The sequence below is a fragment of the Mytilus galloprovincialis genome, chromosome 10 (genome assembly GCF_965363235.1).
Source record: "Mytilus galloprovincialis chromosome 10, xbMytGall1.hap1.1, whole genome shotgun sequence".
Lineage (NCBI taxonomy): Eukaryota > Metazoa > Mollusca > Bivalvia > Mytilida > Mytilidae > Mytilus > Mytilus galloprovincialis.
This window is the reverse complement of record NC_134847.1, coordinates 73,618,941-73,635,224: the sequence shown is the minus strand read 5'-3', so window position 1 is coordinate 73,635,224 and position 16,284 is coordinate 73,618,941. Positions and strand designations below refer to the sequence as shown.

The 16,284-nt window shown below is 30.6% G+C and overlaps 1 protein-coding gene and 1 long non-coding RNA gene across 5 annotated transcripts in view; one reads left to right on the top strand and one right to left on the bottom strand.

The window, feature by feature from the left end:
• The window catches only part of LOC143048351 (uncharacterized), a 51,318-nt gene extending 35,277 nt beyond the window's left edge, over nucleotides 1-16,041 (bottom strand). The window contains exons 1-2 of the long non-coding RNA XR_012969801.1: nucleotides 15,910-16,041; nucleotides 6,760-6,855 (exon numbers count right to left, since the gene is read on the bottom strand). This is a non-coding gene — a long non-coding RNA (uncharacterized LOC143048351). The remainder of the gene's footprint in view (nucleotides 1-6,759; nucleotides 6,856-15,909) is intronic.
• The window catches only part of LOC143048350 (uncharacterized), a 172,112-nt gene that overhangs the window by 113,171 nt on the left and 42,657 nt on the right, over nucleotides 1-16,284 (top strand). For all 4 annotated transcript variants that reach the window (XR_012969798.1, XR_012969799.1, XR_012969800.1 and 1 more), the window contains 4 exons: nucleotides 1,085-1,774; nucleotides 4,264-6,192; nucleotides 7,526-7,648; nucleotides 15,871-16,128. Coding sequence is in view for 1 of the 4 variants with exons in the window: in XM_076221994.1 (XP_076078109.1) it covers nucleotides 1,085-1,774; nucleotides 4,264-6,192; nucleotides 7,526-7,648; nucleotides 15,871-16,128 (3,000 nt within the window). In the remaining 3 variants the exon portion in view is untranslated. The remainder of the gene's footprint in view (nucleotides 1-1,084; nucleotides 1,775-4,263; nucleotides 6,193-7,525; nucleotides 7,649-15,870; nucleotides 16,129-16,284) is intronic.

Sequence of the window (16,284 nt, the reverse complement as noted above, 5' to 3'; positions counted from 1 at the left end):
CATACTATTTTTCTTTTCAAACTGAGGAAGGAATTGAGAACAAGTAAACTTGATGCACTCTAGTATGTGATATAATAACGCAATTTTAATGCTCCATAGATCAGGCTATATACCATTCTTATTTCTTGATTTTTGTACATAATAAAAATAATACTTTCAATTACAAGTTGGAGTATGCTTAACACTACACTGTGGGCAGTCTTATTATATTTGTCTCCTACTTGCATGAATTCAGGGGTCCTTAAACAGCAAGACATGTTGATTATTATACCCCCGCTTTAAAAAAGGGGGGGTATACTGTTTTACCTCTGTCTGTCCGTCAGTCCGTCCATCAGTCCGTCAGTCCGTCCGTCCGTCAGTCAGTCTGTCCCATGAAACTTTCGTCACATTTTTCTCAGGAACTACACATCCACCCTTTCTGTAATTTGGTATCAACATTTATATATGTCAGCCATACCGTGTGATGCGTTTTCAGATTCATCACTTGACAACTTCCTGTTTACCGAACACTTGTCTGATTTTACACATGATAGCCAAGTTGAAAATTTTCGTCACATTTTTCTCAGGAACTACAACACAAGGATTTCTGAAATTTGGTTTCAGGATTTATATAAGTCAGCTATACCGTGTGATGCGTTTTCAGATTCATCACTCGACAACTTCCTGTTTACCGAACACTTGTATGATTTTACATATGATAACCAAGTTAAAAATTTTCGTCACATTTTTCTCAGGAACTACAATACAAGGATTTCTGAAATTTGGTTTCAGGATTTATATAAGTCAGCTATACCGTGTGATGCGTTTTCAGATTCATCACTCGACAACTTCCTGTTTACCGAACACTTGCATATTTTTACACTATTAATATTATCCACTTGCGGCGGGGGTATCATCAGTGAGCAGTAGCTCGCAGTTTCACTTGTTATTTCTTTGAAGGATAAGATAATGATGCTCCATATTTTTCAAATATATTTGCACATTAAAGACAGTTTTGAATTAATAGAGTTTCATAGGACAGTAAGGACAATGCAGAATGCATGACTGTTTTTGAAATACATTAAAATGATTTTTTTTTTTGTAGATCATATGAAAAGATGCAACATTGAACATAATGAACAGAACGAGTTTTCCTATCCCTTTGCTCTAAATGGGATGCTCTCAAAGATGGAAAAGAATATTTTGAATTCAACTAATATTATACATTTATTGGTTTGTTCATGTGATGACGAAGAAATTATTTTAGAGATAGCTCTTCATCAGAAAAACAAATTGGATATTAGAATCACAAGTAAAAATTCAATGAAAGAATTTGTTCAAACCATACATGCATATGACATGTACACTATAAGTTTATCTGTATTTTCCAAACTTTTATGGTTTAGATCAACCAGCAAAGTCAACATGTCGCTTGTGAACTGTCTTCATTGTGACCAGGTGACAATAAATGAAGCATGCACAACTTTAAAGAAAATAAATAGAAATTATAGAGAATGTATCAATGCTCAAACCTATTTTGACATTATACCTTACTTGGCTACACTTACAGAATTAATGCATTGCTGTGATTATTCTGGGCTTGAAAATTTTCTATTTGAACAACTGAGAAGTGTAACGTTTCAACTGGTCAAATTATGTGGTGGTCTAATTTTACATACAGAATCAGATTGGTGGAGTTATGATCCTGTAACAAACAGAGAATTTTATTCATGGGAGCAGTTTTTGGCTCTTTACCATGAATATTCAGAACAGCGAATCATCTGTGTGAAAAAAAGTATGACCATTATTTTAGAAGACTTGTTAATAAATTTAAGATACAGTCCCACCTCCCTGAATCTGTTATTTTTAATCTATCAATAATGTAGTTTTTTGGTAATTTTGGTTTATTGTTTGGAATCTTTTCTTAAAAAGACATATATATCTAGTTATAGCTTTCTAACCAAAACTTGAAAATTAGCATGTATATATATTTAAATAATTCGTCTATATATATATATATATATATATATATATATATATATATATATATGTTATTGGATCAATGCCTCCACAGGATCAAAAAATACTAGCTATCACCATGATCACAAATTTGCAGACTCTTGTCCTTTAGTATTTGAGCTATTTTCACAACATGTACATTAACAAGAACAGTTTTAACAGTTTTGTACTATATCTGGACAACTGCATATTCCATTTCATACCATATTAGTAACTGAGTATACCATTTTGTATCATGTAGACATGGTAAACTGAATATATGTTTAGTATTATTGTATATTGAAATTTTGGTCCACCATTTGTATTTGTAATGTTGTAAAACACAGATTTATTTAAAAAAAAAAAAAGAGAAAATATCATACATATACTATTTCATATAACTTTGAAAATCTTAACATTTAACTTATAATTGATCATTTTAACAAGGTGAACAATTTTATTTGCAATTTTTAAAAGCTGTAAAAGTTTTCTGAAAATCTATTTTATGTTTGATAAAGTTTTGGTTGTGAAAATGGTTTATCCTAATTTTATTTCGTTTAAATCCTAAAAATATGAGGTTTAATAACATAGGAATTATTCTACAAAATGTCATCAATGAAATTTATACATGTATGGTACAGAATGGTATAATACAAATCTGATATCTGTTACAAAATGACATATAAATCTATTGATTAGTAGTAAATTGTGTCCATATATATATTTTCATAAGTTATGAATTTGTATACATAAAGATACTCCATAGTGGTACGAAACTGTTTTGTTAGGCTACTAAATTGAGGGTAGGAAACAGCTATAATTGGTGTCAGACCTGTAAACATTTAGAAAAAAAATCAGTTGAGGAGTATATCTGTCATAAAGTTCAATACATATACAGAATCAAAAGAAATGCATCTCAAATATATTTATTTTCCATCATATAAAAATTCAAACCACCTAATCTCCTTTGGAAGTTGACCAATCACTCTAAGATTTTTAAGACACATTTGAATATGTTTATACATGGAACATATGTTCAGTAATTTTCAAATTTTCAGAATATTTCAGTTTTGCGATTTTAATGTTTACTAATTCCACTTTAACAACAAATGAATTAACATTTGATCTAGAATCACAAATTTACAACATTATTAACCCCTATAGCAAAGGTAATCAAAAACTGATGCAGATTAACAAATTTAATTTAATTGAGTTTTGATTTTAATCCCTATATCAGACTACATCAATTGAAAAAAGTTGCTGCAGGACCTGAACATTTTAAGTCAATGATATACCAATGGTATATTACCATACAAAGGAATGCAAAATAACATTAATTAGGCCTTCATTTAAATGTACTTCTGTTGTAACCAGTTTGGCTTTGTTATCTGTTGTTGCAGAAATGAACTTACTGATCACATTACAATGTTTCTGTTTTTGGAGAAGTTGCATGTTAAGTTTATTTGCCAACATTGAATGCCATATTAGTATATTTGTTTTCTATGTACTGCAATTTCATTCCTATATTGGACCTGTCTATACGATTAATCTTATATCATTGTCATTTACTAATAAACTGTACTGTTACCCTTTCACATTCTGGTTCTTAAACAATAAATAGCAAGTTGAAGGTTGAGATTTGGTTTTCTGAAAACAATTTATTGCAAAAAAATCTGATAATTTAAGTGAAGAACCAATGTTACTAAACACTGACTAAGTTATCCTAAATTGTCACATTTATGTCTGGAAGATAGACATAGCAATCCTACTTGCCAACATTGTCAGTAGAATCAATATTTAGGTTCAACCTGTGGTTAAATCTTTTTCCAATGTTGATAACTTTGTCAAACCCTCAAGAAATTTTATGAGACAAATGTTATATGATCAAAAGACATATTTATTCACGGTTATCATTAAACTACAGCATTAGGTGAAGGTTTTTCAGTCATTAATATTCGTCAAACTTATGTAAATTTGACAGATTTGAAAAAAAAAAAAATATTATCAAAGGCAAAACCTTTCCTGAGAATCAGTTGGTATTTTTCTGGACATTTTTTTGGGGGAAATTGAACTGTTCTATTGAATGAATACAATTTTATTTGGCTATGAGTATTTCATCAGCAACTTAAATTTCTGCCTGAAAAAAAAAAAAAAATCCTGAGACTTATATACTGATAATATATCATAGAGACTAAAAGGGTTATACAGAACAAGAAAAAAGTATATCTTTGCAGGTATTTAAGATCCGCCTGTTTTGTAATGACAGATGTACTTAAAATATTACAGGCCTCCAGAAAAAAGACACAGTCCAAAGAGTTAGTTATGAATTAGTTTGTTATCTAGATGTACTTCTGAAAGACGAAAGAAATTATGCAAGAATTATACATGGTTATAAGGAATATGAAGCTTTTCAATTGTTATCCTTTGATATCTTTAAGTACTTGTGTCAAAATTTAAAAGAGAGTAACACAGATAAAGATACAGAAGAGAAAAATAAAAAATGTTCAAAAAATGAAAAAAAGATCATGCAAGAAAATGACCCTGCTCGATCAGAAAGAATAAACATTTATCAATTATCAGATTTGAATAGCTCATTTGATGATAACTTGACAGATTTAATGCAAGACTTATCAGAACTGCACACTGAAAAGTATGAAACATATGAAGACATTGATTACAAATCAATTATTAACAGACCAATCCCCATTGATAATACAAAAGATGAAGATAATGAAATGGAAACAGATTCACTTTTTTCAAGTTCATCAGAACCATTGTTATCAATTAGCTGCTCAGACGATAGTTCATTAGATAGTGCTTATACAATATTTGATGAGAATGACATGGAATGTCCCCTCTCAAAGGCAGATTCAACTTATAAATGTTCTACTATGGAATCCTCATACCAAGATATTCATGCTAGAGGTGTCAACAGTATTAAGGAAGAGAAAAGATTTCCAGTTGAATCAGAAAATGTTGAAAAAATCCTATTAACAAATCGAGGCAATGAGTTCCGTTTTGATAGTAAAACACATGCAGATGACACACTACAAAGATCAAATTTAGATGTTTCCAAGCCAAAAACTTTGGATTTAGATCTCGTTGATAATTTATTATCTAAGGGCACAACAGATATTTTTCTTGTCAATCAGCAACCCAAGGCAGAAGACACAGTGCACACAAAAGATGTTCGAGATGGTTCTAAGAAAATATATCAGTGCTTGTCAGCTTGTATAGATTATCCAGAGATCAGTAGTGAAAACTATGAACAAGGAAATAACTGGAAAAGTTCCAGTAAGCTAACTGAAAAAATACTTTTTTCTTATCATAAAAATATATTCAGAAGTACTTTACATAGTCATGAATTAGAACCAAGTCATAAGAGGCATGTTGAAAGTAACATAGATCAGAGTGAACATTCATTTCAATTAAATAAAGCAAAGATTCATCTAGGTCATACAAAACTATCCAGCTCTTTAGATATCAAGGAGTTCATGGATTTTTTAAAGCATGACAAAAATGAAATAGCTAATATGAGTGAAGCAAAAAAGCAACTGAAACACTATCTAGTGGAATTTAATGTCAAAACAATTCAAGAATCAAGACAAGTGAGAAAAAGCAAGAGTAAACGCATGTACAAAAGAGCAAAACGACAGACGTTAAGTAATCTTATGAAGCAGTTCTTTCAATACTTTGATGAAAATTTTTGCTATAAAACTTTGTCAGCATCCAGGAAGAAAAAATTAAATCAGATTTTCAATTATCTTCCAGTTAGGTGGGACAGTGAGTTTGTAGTCTGTCCAATTCATGGTCTAAAACAATATTTTGAGCAAATGTCAGTTCCAGTTTCTGCTAGGCCTGCACATGCTGAGACCATGAAATTTGAATGGGTACGTGTCCGAAGCTTCTGGTCATTTCCTTCTAACATTAGAGTTTCACCTATAGCGATGGCACGAGTTGGGTTTTATTACACAGGGAAATGTGCTGAGTGCAGATGCTTCTGCTGTGGAAAAGTATACAGAGAATGGAGAGATGGGGATGACCCTTATCTTATACATCAACAGATCTCACCAAACTGTTTCTATCTAAATGGAAGGGAAAGTGGGAACGTGCCCATTCATGAGGAAGATAGAATTAAACCAAGACACCTAGTTGAGCAGACCCTGTACTCGGCCAATGCACCAGCAGAAAATGCTCAGGCTGGGGCATTACCAGGTGAGATTATTTAATATTTGTCCTGTATTTTTCCAATTTCTGTATAGGAATTTTAAGCTATGAAGATGACCTCCAAAGACTTTCGATGGTCAATTGATGACCAGATATAAACATACATGACATTTATGTGAATATAAAAAGACAGAATATGCACTTGCCAATATATAATGACAATTTTTTCAATGTCAGTTTGATTATGAGCTATAAAATTCCACAACATTACAAAATTTGAAACATCATTGATATGCCTAAATCAACTGAAATATTTTTCTGCAATTTATATTATTTAAATTTATATCTAACAGTTCACTTGAAGAGTTCAAGAAAATTGTTTTGGCCCTAAACTGACTTGGGGAGCACTGATTGCCTAAAAGGGCCCCCCTCCAGTAATGCTTCAGTGACTCGCAAGTAATCCACCAAATTTTTCCCACAAAAGGGGGTTTGGATGGGGGGTGGTATGTTACATCGCATGGACAGGAGCTTTGATATATTCAAAACCAAGAAATACTGTCAAATGAGAAATTTTTTGTTGTTGTAATACTGTATTTTACTGATAAATTGACCCACCTTTTAAGTCAACATTACACTAAAGGTTAGCAGCTATTGTAGGTGACACAGGCTTCTGGAGACCTCCATTCACATTTTTCTGTTTTTCAACAATTGCTGAAATATTAAGACTAAATTTTAGCAATTGCTTTCAAAGTATGTTTTTGATATATACAACAGCATTGATATTTAAATTAGTAAGTAATTGCCCTATGTCTTATGTGTATGATATGTTGACAAGTATACCATCATCCACTTCCACATAGAGTTTCTAAGCTAGAATATTATTATTTTGAGAATATTTGTGAATATGTTAAATCTCCGCATTTTACCAAGATAAATTTATCAATATAAAAATAAGGAGATGTGGTATGATTGTGGCATAATTAGTTGTGGAAGTACACAAATTTACACTTTTAGAGCACATCTTCCATGTTTATCATGAACAATATGGGTGCCCTAAGTTGTGCATGATATAGAGATGGAATTTGATGCAACTGTCATACAAGTGAGAGGTTTAGCTCGCTATAAAACCAGGTTCAATCCATTTTCTACATAAGAAAATGCCTGTACCAAGTCAGGAATATGACAGTTGTTATCCATTATATATCCATTCGTTTGATGTGTTTCTTTTGATTTTGCCATTTGATTAGCAACTTTTCGTTTTGAATTTTCTTCAGAGTTCAGTGATTTTTGTGATTATACTTTTATCATCAAATAGATATCCTACTGTTTTAAATTAATCGGCTAATCTTTATATTTATGACTGATTTCTTTTTTATTGTAGGCCTGACTAATTCAGAGCTTTCACAGATTCCTGTACCACAAATTCCTGTTACACAAGAGAGACCATTTGGAAGTAGTCAGGGCGGTGACTTTACTTTCAGACCTCCAGAGAGTACACAGTCTGGTAAGAAAATAGTAAAGACCACAATATTTTTTATTTAAGTTTGTAATTTAAGGATTGATATATAAGCTGTTACTATTTACACCTCAACTAACTCAAGCTTTTAACTTTAAACACAGTTTGGTGGTTTTCCTGTTTGAATGGTTTTTCACTAGTCATTTTTTGGACCCTTTGTAGCTTGCTGTTTGGTGTTAGTGAAGGCTCTGCGTTGAAGACTGTTCTTTGACCTATAATGGTACTCTTTTACAAATTGTGACTTTGATGGAGAGTTGTCTCATTTGCACTCATATTCATCTTCTTATATCTAGTTTATAGTCATGAAAGCACATACACTGATATGACCTTGGATTTATGAAAGTTCCATTGAAATCACAAAAAAAATCCAAGAAATTGTATTATAAAAGTATCAGCAATTCATGCATAAGCCATATTAACTGTCAAAACGGCATCTGAAGACTGTAGAAAAAAATATTCTATATATATAGTAACCTAAACATAAATAGTCACACATAGAGATGGAATAAGGGCAAATTTTTCGAAAATTCTGTTTGATTTCATGTCATTAAAGAAGTCATTGCTTTACTTGTGAAGGAAGGATTTTTTTTTGTGAGCTGAATTATTCAAGAAATTGGTCTTCTTGGTGACTCCCTTGTTTCACTTTGATCTCTTTTTTTTTATAATAACTTCGCATGTTGGACATGTCATCATATGTCATATTAAAAGTTGCATGCATATGAACCAAATGAGATTTGATTTATATTCTTGAAGTTATGATGACAAAATTGAACCGAAGTTATTTTTAATAGCAAAATAATAATTCAATATTCTTATTATAAAAAAAAAATCCTACTCCATTTTTTGTATTATATAATTTTATAATTGTTCCCCTTAATGTTTATATAAATAGTGTGCGTTAACAGTCACATTTATTTTATGGATATCCTTTTTAAGATATACATTGTCAGGTGTTTATTACATGCAATGATCCTTGTATCCTCTACTTTGCATGTTAGGTGTAAATTAACTCTACTTAATCAGGTTTATAATCTTTAATGTATTTTATTTTTATTGTGTTCTACTTGTGAGTTGTATCTTTTACCAATAGAGTAAATGCTTGGTCACTTAAATAAGTTACCTGGTATATTAATATTTACCTGTTTTTTAGATAAAGTAAAAAAAAAAGATGGCAATTATATATTTTTTTTCATTTGAGATATATGAATATGATATAACAGTAAAATTTTCTAAATTTAACTTGCCTATTACTACAGTTTTTCAAAGAACATGCACGACTAATTCATTTATGATTCTTTACAAATTTAGAAAGGAAGTTAACCTTCCCAAGCATTCTATGCATATGCAAATAAAAAAAAAAATCAGGAAATCAAATAGGAAGGTTCTTTGTAAAAGTGTTCCAATCTAAGAAAAGGATGGGAAATTGTGCTGCTGCCTCTAGAAAAAAGAGAGGACATAAGATAGGGATAGAAACCATTAATGCAGTCAAATTGAATGTGACATCCTTAAATTCATCCTTCACAAACAAAATTTCTCCTCCTCAGCATTGACAAGTGAAATCCAGGTAAAACACTTAGACATATTATGAGATATTGCCTGATGTAAAATATTTGAATACAATTTGATTTATTTTTATGCCCCACCTACGATAGTAGAGGGGCATTATGTTTTCTGGTCTGTGCGTCCGTTCGTTCGTTCGTCCGTCCGTCTGTTCGTTCGTTCGTTCGTCTGTTCGTTCGTCCGTCTGTCCCGCTTCAGGTTAAAGTTTTTGGTCAAGGTAGTTTTTGATGAAGTTGAAGTCCAATCAACTTGAAACTTAGTACACATGTTCCTTATGATATGATCTTTCTAATTTTAAAGCCAAATTAAACTTTTGACCCCAATTTCACGGTCCACTGAACATAGAAAATGAAAGTGCATGTTTCAGGTTAAAGTTTTTGGTCAAGGTAGTTTTTGATGAAGTTGAAGTCCAATCAACTTGAAACTTAGTACAAATGTTCCCTATGATATTATCTTTCTAATTTTAATGCCTAATTATATTTTTTATCCAATTTCACGGTCCATTGAACATGGAAAATGATAGTGGGAGTGGGGCATCCGTGTACTTTGGACACATTCTTGTTCAGTATTGTATTGATAGATCATGCTTAGTTTTAATCTTTATTTAATGACCCCACCCAATCCTCATCTTCCAAAATGACTGAAACTAAATAAAAAAAAATTGTCTTGCATGTAAATTGTATAAGGGTAAGCTGCATAGAGTCATGGGTGCCTCTATTGTTTTTAGAAGGTGCCTACAATGAATACTTTTCTTTTTCTTCAATAGCAGCTTGTAGGTATTTCCAAACGGGTTTACCCATGAAATAAAAAACCGGAAATAACAGAAACAATACCTCTTTTATTGTAAACAATTGTTTAAATGCATCAATATCTCAAAAAATCTCTTATTTCTTTGTTTGTTTTTTATGAAATGATTAGGGTAAAAAAGTTACACCTTCAGATAAAAGAAGCAGTATAAAATCACACAATTCCGTACTTACCAAATAGTACGATATTAATCGCCATTTTAACTGATTTAAGATTTGGATTATCGTTCTTGACATTCAATTTAGTCGATAAAAAATTCTCAATTGGTGAAAGAGTAAAAAGATTGATTGATTGTTGGTTGCTTCTGTCTATCATTCAATGGACAGTTGCCTTTCTTAACAGTTATTCTTACATTTGAACACTTGAAATCATTCTTAGTAAAAATATCTGAAGAAATACTTTAAAGTTATGCTAAAGGAGTTTCTGGTTATAATAATGTTTTGGATATAATTGAACTAATGCATGCATATATACTAAGTTAAGTCCTGTGTGTTCTTTATTTAAACATTTATATATATATATATCCAATATGTAACATATGATTGACCAAAAATACTTCATTTAAGTATTGAATGCTTCTTTTTGTAACTTCATTAGGGTGTAAAAGCGTTGACTAAAAATGTGCGCACGGTCAACGCTTTTACAACCCTATGAACATGATGAAGTTACAAAAAGAAGCATTCAATACTTATAATTACATTTTTTTAGCTAAGATCATGAAAAGACGATTTTTATCATTTTTTTTCAATTTACCTGTGCACTTTATTGTGGGACCTCGTGTCATCATAAATAATAAATTTTATTGTGTAATGATGTTGCTTAAGGAATAACACAAGATTGCAGAGTAGCCAATCAGAATCATGTATTATTATGAAACATACATCTATTGTAATTATCATAATTATTATGAGATAAGTGGTTGAAAACTTGGTGATCAAAAACTTCAACTGCTAATTCACTTTCAAGTTTTGCTGATGAAGTGACCAAATTAAGACCTAGATAACCAATCATTACAGAAGTATGTATCACTTGAGAAATAGATAAAATAGTATAGATCAATGTCTAGTTGGCTTTTTAAATATTTGCTGTTTGCAAATCATACATACATACATATATCCCTATATTGAAAAATTTCTCCCGGTCATTTCATGCTAATTTGATAAGGTAATGCAGGGTGCATGTATCTGTTATTAAAATTGGTTCTGGCCTTCGTTAGTCTGCTGAAGGACTCCTGTGGGTGCTGGAGTTTCTCGCTGCATTGAAGACCCATTGGTGGCCTTCAGTTGTTGTCTGCGCTATGGGCGGGTTGTCTCTTTGACACATTCCCCAATTTCAATTCTCAATTTTATCAATTAAAACTGTACATTCTTAACAAAGATAGATAACTCCAATTGAAAAGTTAATTTGCATAGTTTTTATTTATGAATTCACAAAATTCACAAAAATTAACCCTTCATTGCTCACACTTTTTGATTTATCTGATTTTCAGTTATTATTCAATGCAATTTTTTTTCTTCTAATATTTGATGGACATAAAAACATGAACTAACATGGATCTTTTACCATTGTTAAAGAGATATTAGCTGTCAAATTCATGTTCACCAATTTTAATCAAATTCTCATATTTGATATATAATATTCTAAGACATATATTCATATTACAAAAAGCCTGAAATAAACAGTTAATAATGCATGTACTTCATAATAAATGTCGGCATTTCATGTGTATTTTAATCTAAACACCATTAAATTAACTAAAAAACTTCTGACTGTCACATAACCCAATAGGAAATAAAAATATTTCTCTAATTCCATGGAAATATATCCCTTTCCCAACCCATTGTATAAAAAAATTAAATCAACCTGTGGTTGTCGGTGATCTCAGAAGATGATTGGCTCAGTCAAAGGGTCATTACCTTTCTCATCTCCTTGAAATGATCAAAATGAAACAGGTGTTAATGAAATTGACAACTTCATGGAAATGGAAGGCATTTAGTCTCGAAGGGGTTTTTGGTTTAGAAAAAATGGAAATTTCTCTTTTAATCATTACAGAAACAGATTATTACATTGATACAAGTGGATTATCGGATTTATCCAATCTCGATAATTAAATTATAAATTTTAAAGTCATCGCCGAGGCTCAGACTTTAAAATTGATAATTTAACTCTCTCGATTGGATAAATCCAGTAATCCACTTGTATAAATGTAATAATCTATATATATAAATAGATAATGACCTCATGCAATTGGATATTTGTAGGTCTGTTTGATTTCTTGTTGTAGGTTAAAAAAATCAGTAAATCATCATTTTTTACCTACATATATATATAAGAATGATTTTTGTTGTGGATCTAAAATGTCATCTAAATAGTTAACCTACATGTATGTTTCAATTTCAATGTTGACATTCTTTTCCCTTTAATGGATGAACACGACAAATACATGACATAGATGTTTTTTAGCTCATTTGAGAAACTTGAACCAAAGTGGCAGCTAAAAGCCAATTATTATTTCATTTTTATACTTTAAATAATGGTTGAACCAAACAAAACCATTCTATATTCATATCTTGTACCAATGACCCTTTAACGATATTTTAAATTGCTGAACATGTGATCTTAAAAGTTATAAACACATCACCTAGGATGTACCGGTGTCCCTGTTTTGAATTTAGTGTATTTTTTGGATGAAATGCAGGTTTTTTCCCACCCAAAATAATTTTGAGATCATCACTCCATGTGAACTATTTGTCATTCTCATTCATTCATTTTGTACAAGTTTATATACAGTTGTTCCAACATTTAACAATTCTGGATGAACAGTAATTAAATTTTCTACCACTATGTGGTTATGAATATAGTTATAGTTATTTCAGAAATTACTAGTCACCATAACTGACAAGTTGGATCCTGAATTGGCCTGAAAGAATTAGTATAAGAGCCATTAAGGTAGATACATGGTATACCGCCATCTTTGATTGTACAATCACAGTAAAAAATCGGTCTAGTTATTTGCCTAAATCTGCAAATTTGGAGACAGATTTGCAATTTAAATGTTAGACTGTTTCATAATATAAAGAGAACTTGGTAGTTTATTGTATAATTAAAAATATTTAAACAAATATAATTTTTTTTGGTTTATGAATCATTTTTTTCAAATGAGCCATTTAAGGGAAGATAACTCTTTTAGTAAAAAGTTTATACTAGACTGATAGGGAATTTTTTTCTTTTTACTTGTAGCAAGAAAACAAGTTTTTTTTTCTTTTTATTTTCTTAAAATATATTGCAAAACCTATCTTTTCACAATTTATTTAAAAATTCTATCTCATAGATTTTTTTTTATGCATACAAATGTGATTTTCCATGAACAATCTAACCAAATTTAGACAATTTTCAATGACTCATAGCTTGGAAAATAGCACGGTGACCCATACTTTTTATTATATTTTTGAAAAGAACATAGTAACATCTTCATTTTGGCCAAGTATAAGAAAATTCTGTCTCAAAAATTTATTACTTATGATCTACCGTAAAAAGGAGAACCTATAATATTATGAGGCCATTATTTTCCCTTGAAAGAATACGAAGGAATTTTCATATTAAACAGACATTATGTTCCCTTTAAACATGTTAAAGAAGGAATTATTATAAGAACCTTTAATTTCCCTCAGAAGTACATAAATCATGTAAATACAGAATTATTTAATCATGTCAGTATGTGATATGGTTAAGTTATGGCCACCATAGAATTCACCAAATTTTGTCCCAAACAGCTGTATCAGGAACCACAGGTTTACATTGATATTTTTGATAGATTTTAAATTTTATAGAGATTCTCAATAAATGTTCTGAAGTCCTTATGAAATTTCTGAAACTGACACTTACAAATGTTTGGTAAACTAATATATGATCCTAACAAATTTTATGGTATTGATCATGTTGATGCTTTTATATATCATTATCTTAATCAGCACCTTTCAATTTGTCAAAAACACTCGTTTCAAGTACCTTTTCTAGATATAATCTACTATTTTTGTTGACGACACGGTTTTGATTGCCAAGTTATCTATCCTTGACTTAAATAGAAAATTTTTCCATTAAATCGTTCAACACAAGTACCTCCCAATTTACCTTATATCAGATTGTACTAAGAAATCTATGATCCGTATCCTAATTGTTCTCTAATGAACATACAAAAAAAAAGCGTGGCTTTTTACCGCCATTAGGTGTTTGTAAATGTGCGTGCGCATCTCAGCACACACATATATATATATAAATAGATATTATCTTTCAAACATTATTGATTTTGTCATTTAAAAATCGTCTTATACTGTACAATGCATACAACTCTCGCCACACCTAATTATGATAGAAATGTTATTAATTTTTGTTTGTATTTTTTTTATGTATAGTTATATAATATAAAAAATACACATCTGACATGATATAGCATTCTGTTTCCTGATGAAGGAGTGAGTAGTTTAAAAATAAAATTGATATACTGTTTTTGTTGATAACATTTGCCTTTTTAAAATTATTACTTTTGTTAGATAATCATTCTTTGACTAAATAAACCCTTGCTCTCTATATGGTTTCACATTTTAAAATTTACATTTTGTTTTTATTGTAAGGGAGATAACTTTTACTATCTTTAAGTATGTTAAGTGTTTCTTTATTATCTCCCATATAGTACAAGATAACATGAGATTGTCACTTATGAATAATATGGAAATGTACACATCAATTTTTTACTAAATGTGAGACATTGGTACTAATTTCTATTGTTGTATGAAAGCATTTTCACAAGCACTGTATGAGAGAAAATAATTCTCATGAGTGGTCTATGGACATAAATCCTAGTTAAATTGTAAATTCAATAAAAAAAAATAATACAACGATTAAATGATCTGCCAATGTTTACTTTTCAAAATTCAAAAATCATTTTTGGTTTTGGTCAAGTTCCCAGAACTTTATATATAATTAGTGATCATATACATCAGTGTAGAGTTTTTACCCAAATAAGCTTATCGAGCACAAACTTTCATAGTTCTTGGTAATCGTATTGAGTTTCTTTGTAGAAAATTGTATGCCAAGTTTTCATGTTTCATGCATGTAAAAGGCAATTACTGATTACTAATTTTCAAGATTTCACAAGGTTTTACGTGAACTTATGTTAATTTTATAATAAAAAAACAAAGGACAAGGGGTGTCCATCCCATGACACAAAGTTAATACATGCTCAAAACAAACACACAAAAAGCAAAGGAATGCCTTTAACTTTGTTCTTATTCTCAAAGTCAGATTGAGGCATTCTACATGAAACCAATAATCTCTCAGCTCACTACAAGCACCTAGCACTTGCTTGAGAAGAGTTCTTTCCAAAAATATTTCAGATAGACTGTTAGATGTATTACTAACTAATCCTGCCTGATCAAAAAAGTTGATTATGGAATTTTTTTTTATTGATAACTACAGTTTCTTTTGAACTTGATAAATGTCCCATCTTATTGGATTGAAGGACATTCTTGATGACAGTTGATAAACATGTGTTATATAGCATTATGTTGAATTTATAGGAATTCACCATAGCAAAACTAATAATCAAGCTTTTGGAATCTCCAATTTTAATATGACATCCTGATTTTATTTTATATGTGTCTTTTGTGAAAAACTCTCACTTTTAACATAGTTTGTTATGTTTGTTTTTTGTATTCCTCTTTTGAAACATATAAGTATTCTACAAAAGGGGTAAACTCTGTGTACATATTCTTGTAGGAATTGAAAAAAAAATCATATATTTGACTGGAAAATGTTCAATAACATTGATTTGTTTAATATTTCAGGTCCATCAAGCCAGCAGACAGTCATAAATCAAACTTTACCTGGTTACTTCGCACAGACACAACAGACTAGCCCAAATACTAATCAACCAACACCAGCTAGTTTGCCATCAGTACAGCAGGGCTCTACTCCAGTACAAAATCTTTCAGCCACACAAGGTTCTGGTCCCTCTTCCTTGCAGAACCAACCTGCAATACAAACTTCTATTACTGTTGGAGAACAAAGTAGGGAGGAGTCGACACAACCTTCAGCTGGCAGTGGTAAGTTGTCTCTTTATGAACTGTAAAATTGGAAATTTTGGATTGCAACTTATATTTGGATTGCTGAACAAATGTATGATATTTTATTGCCATTTCAAAATGCTGCATTTGAATAATGATATCACAATTGAAAACGTAGTTTTTGCAAAAACTTTC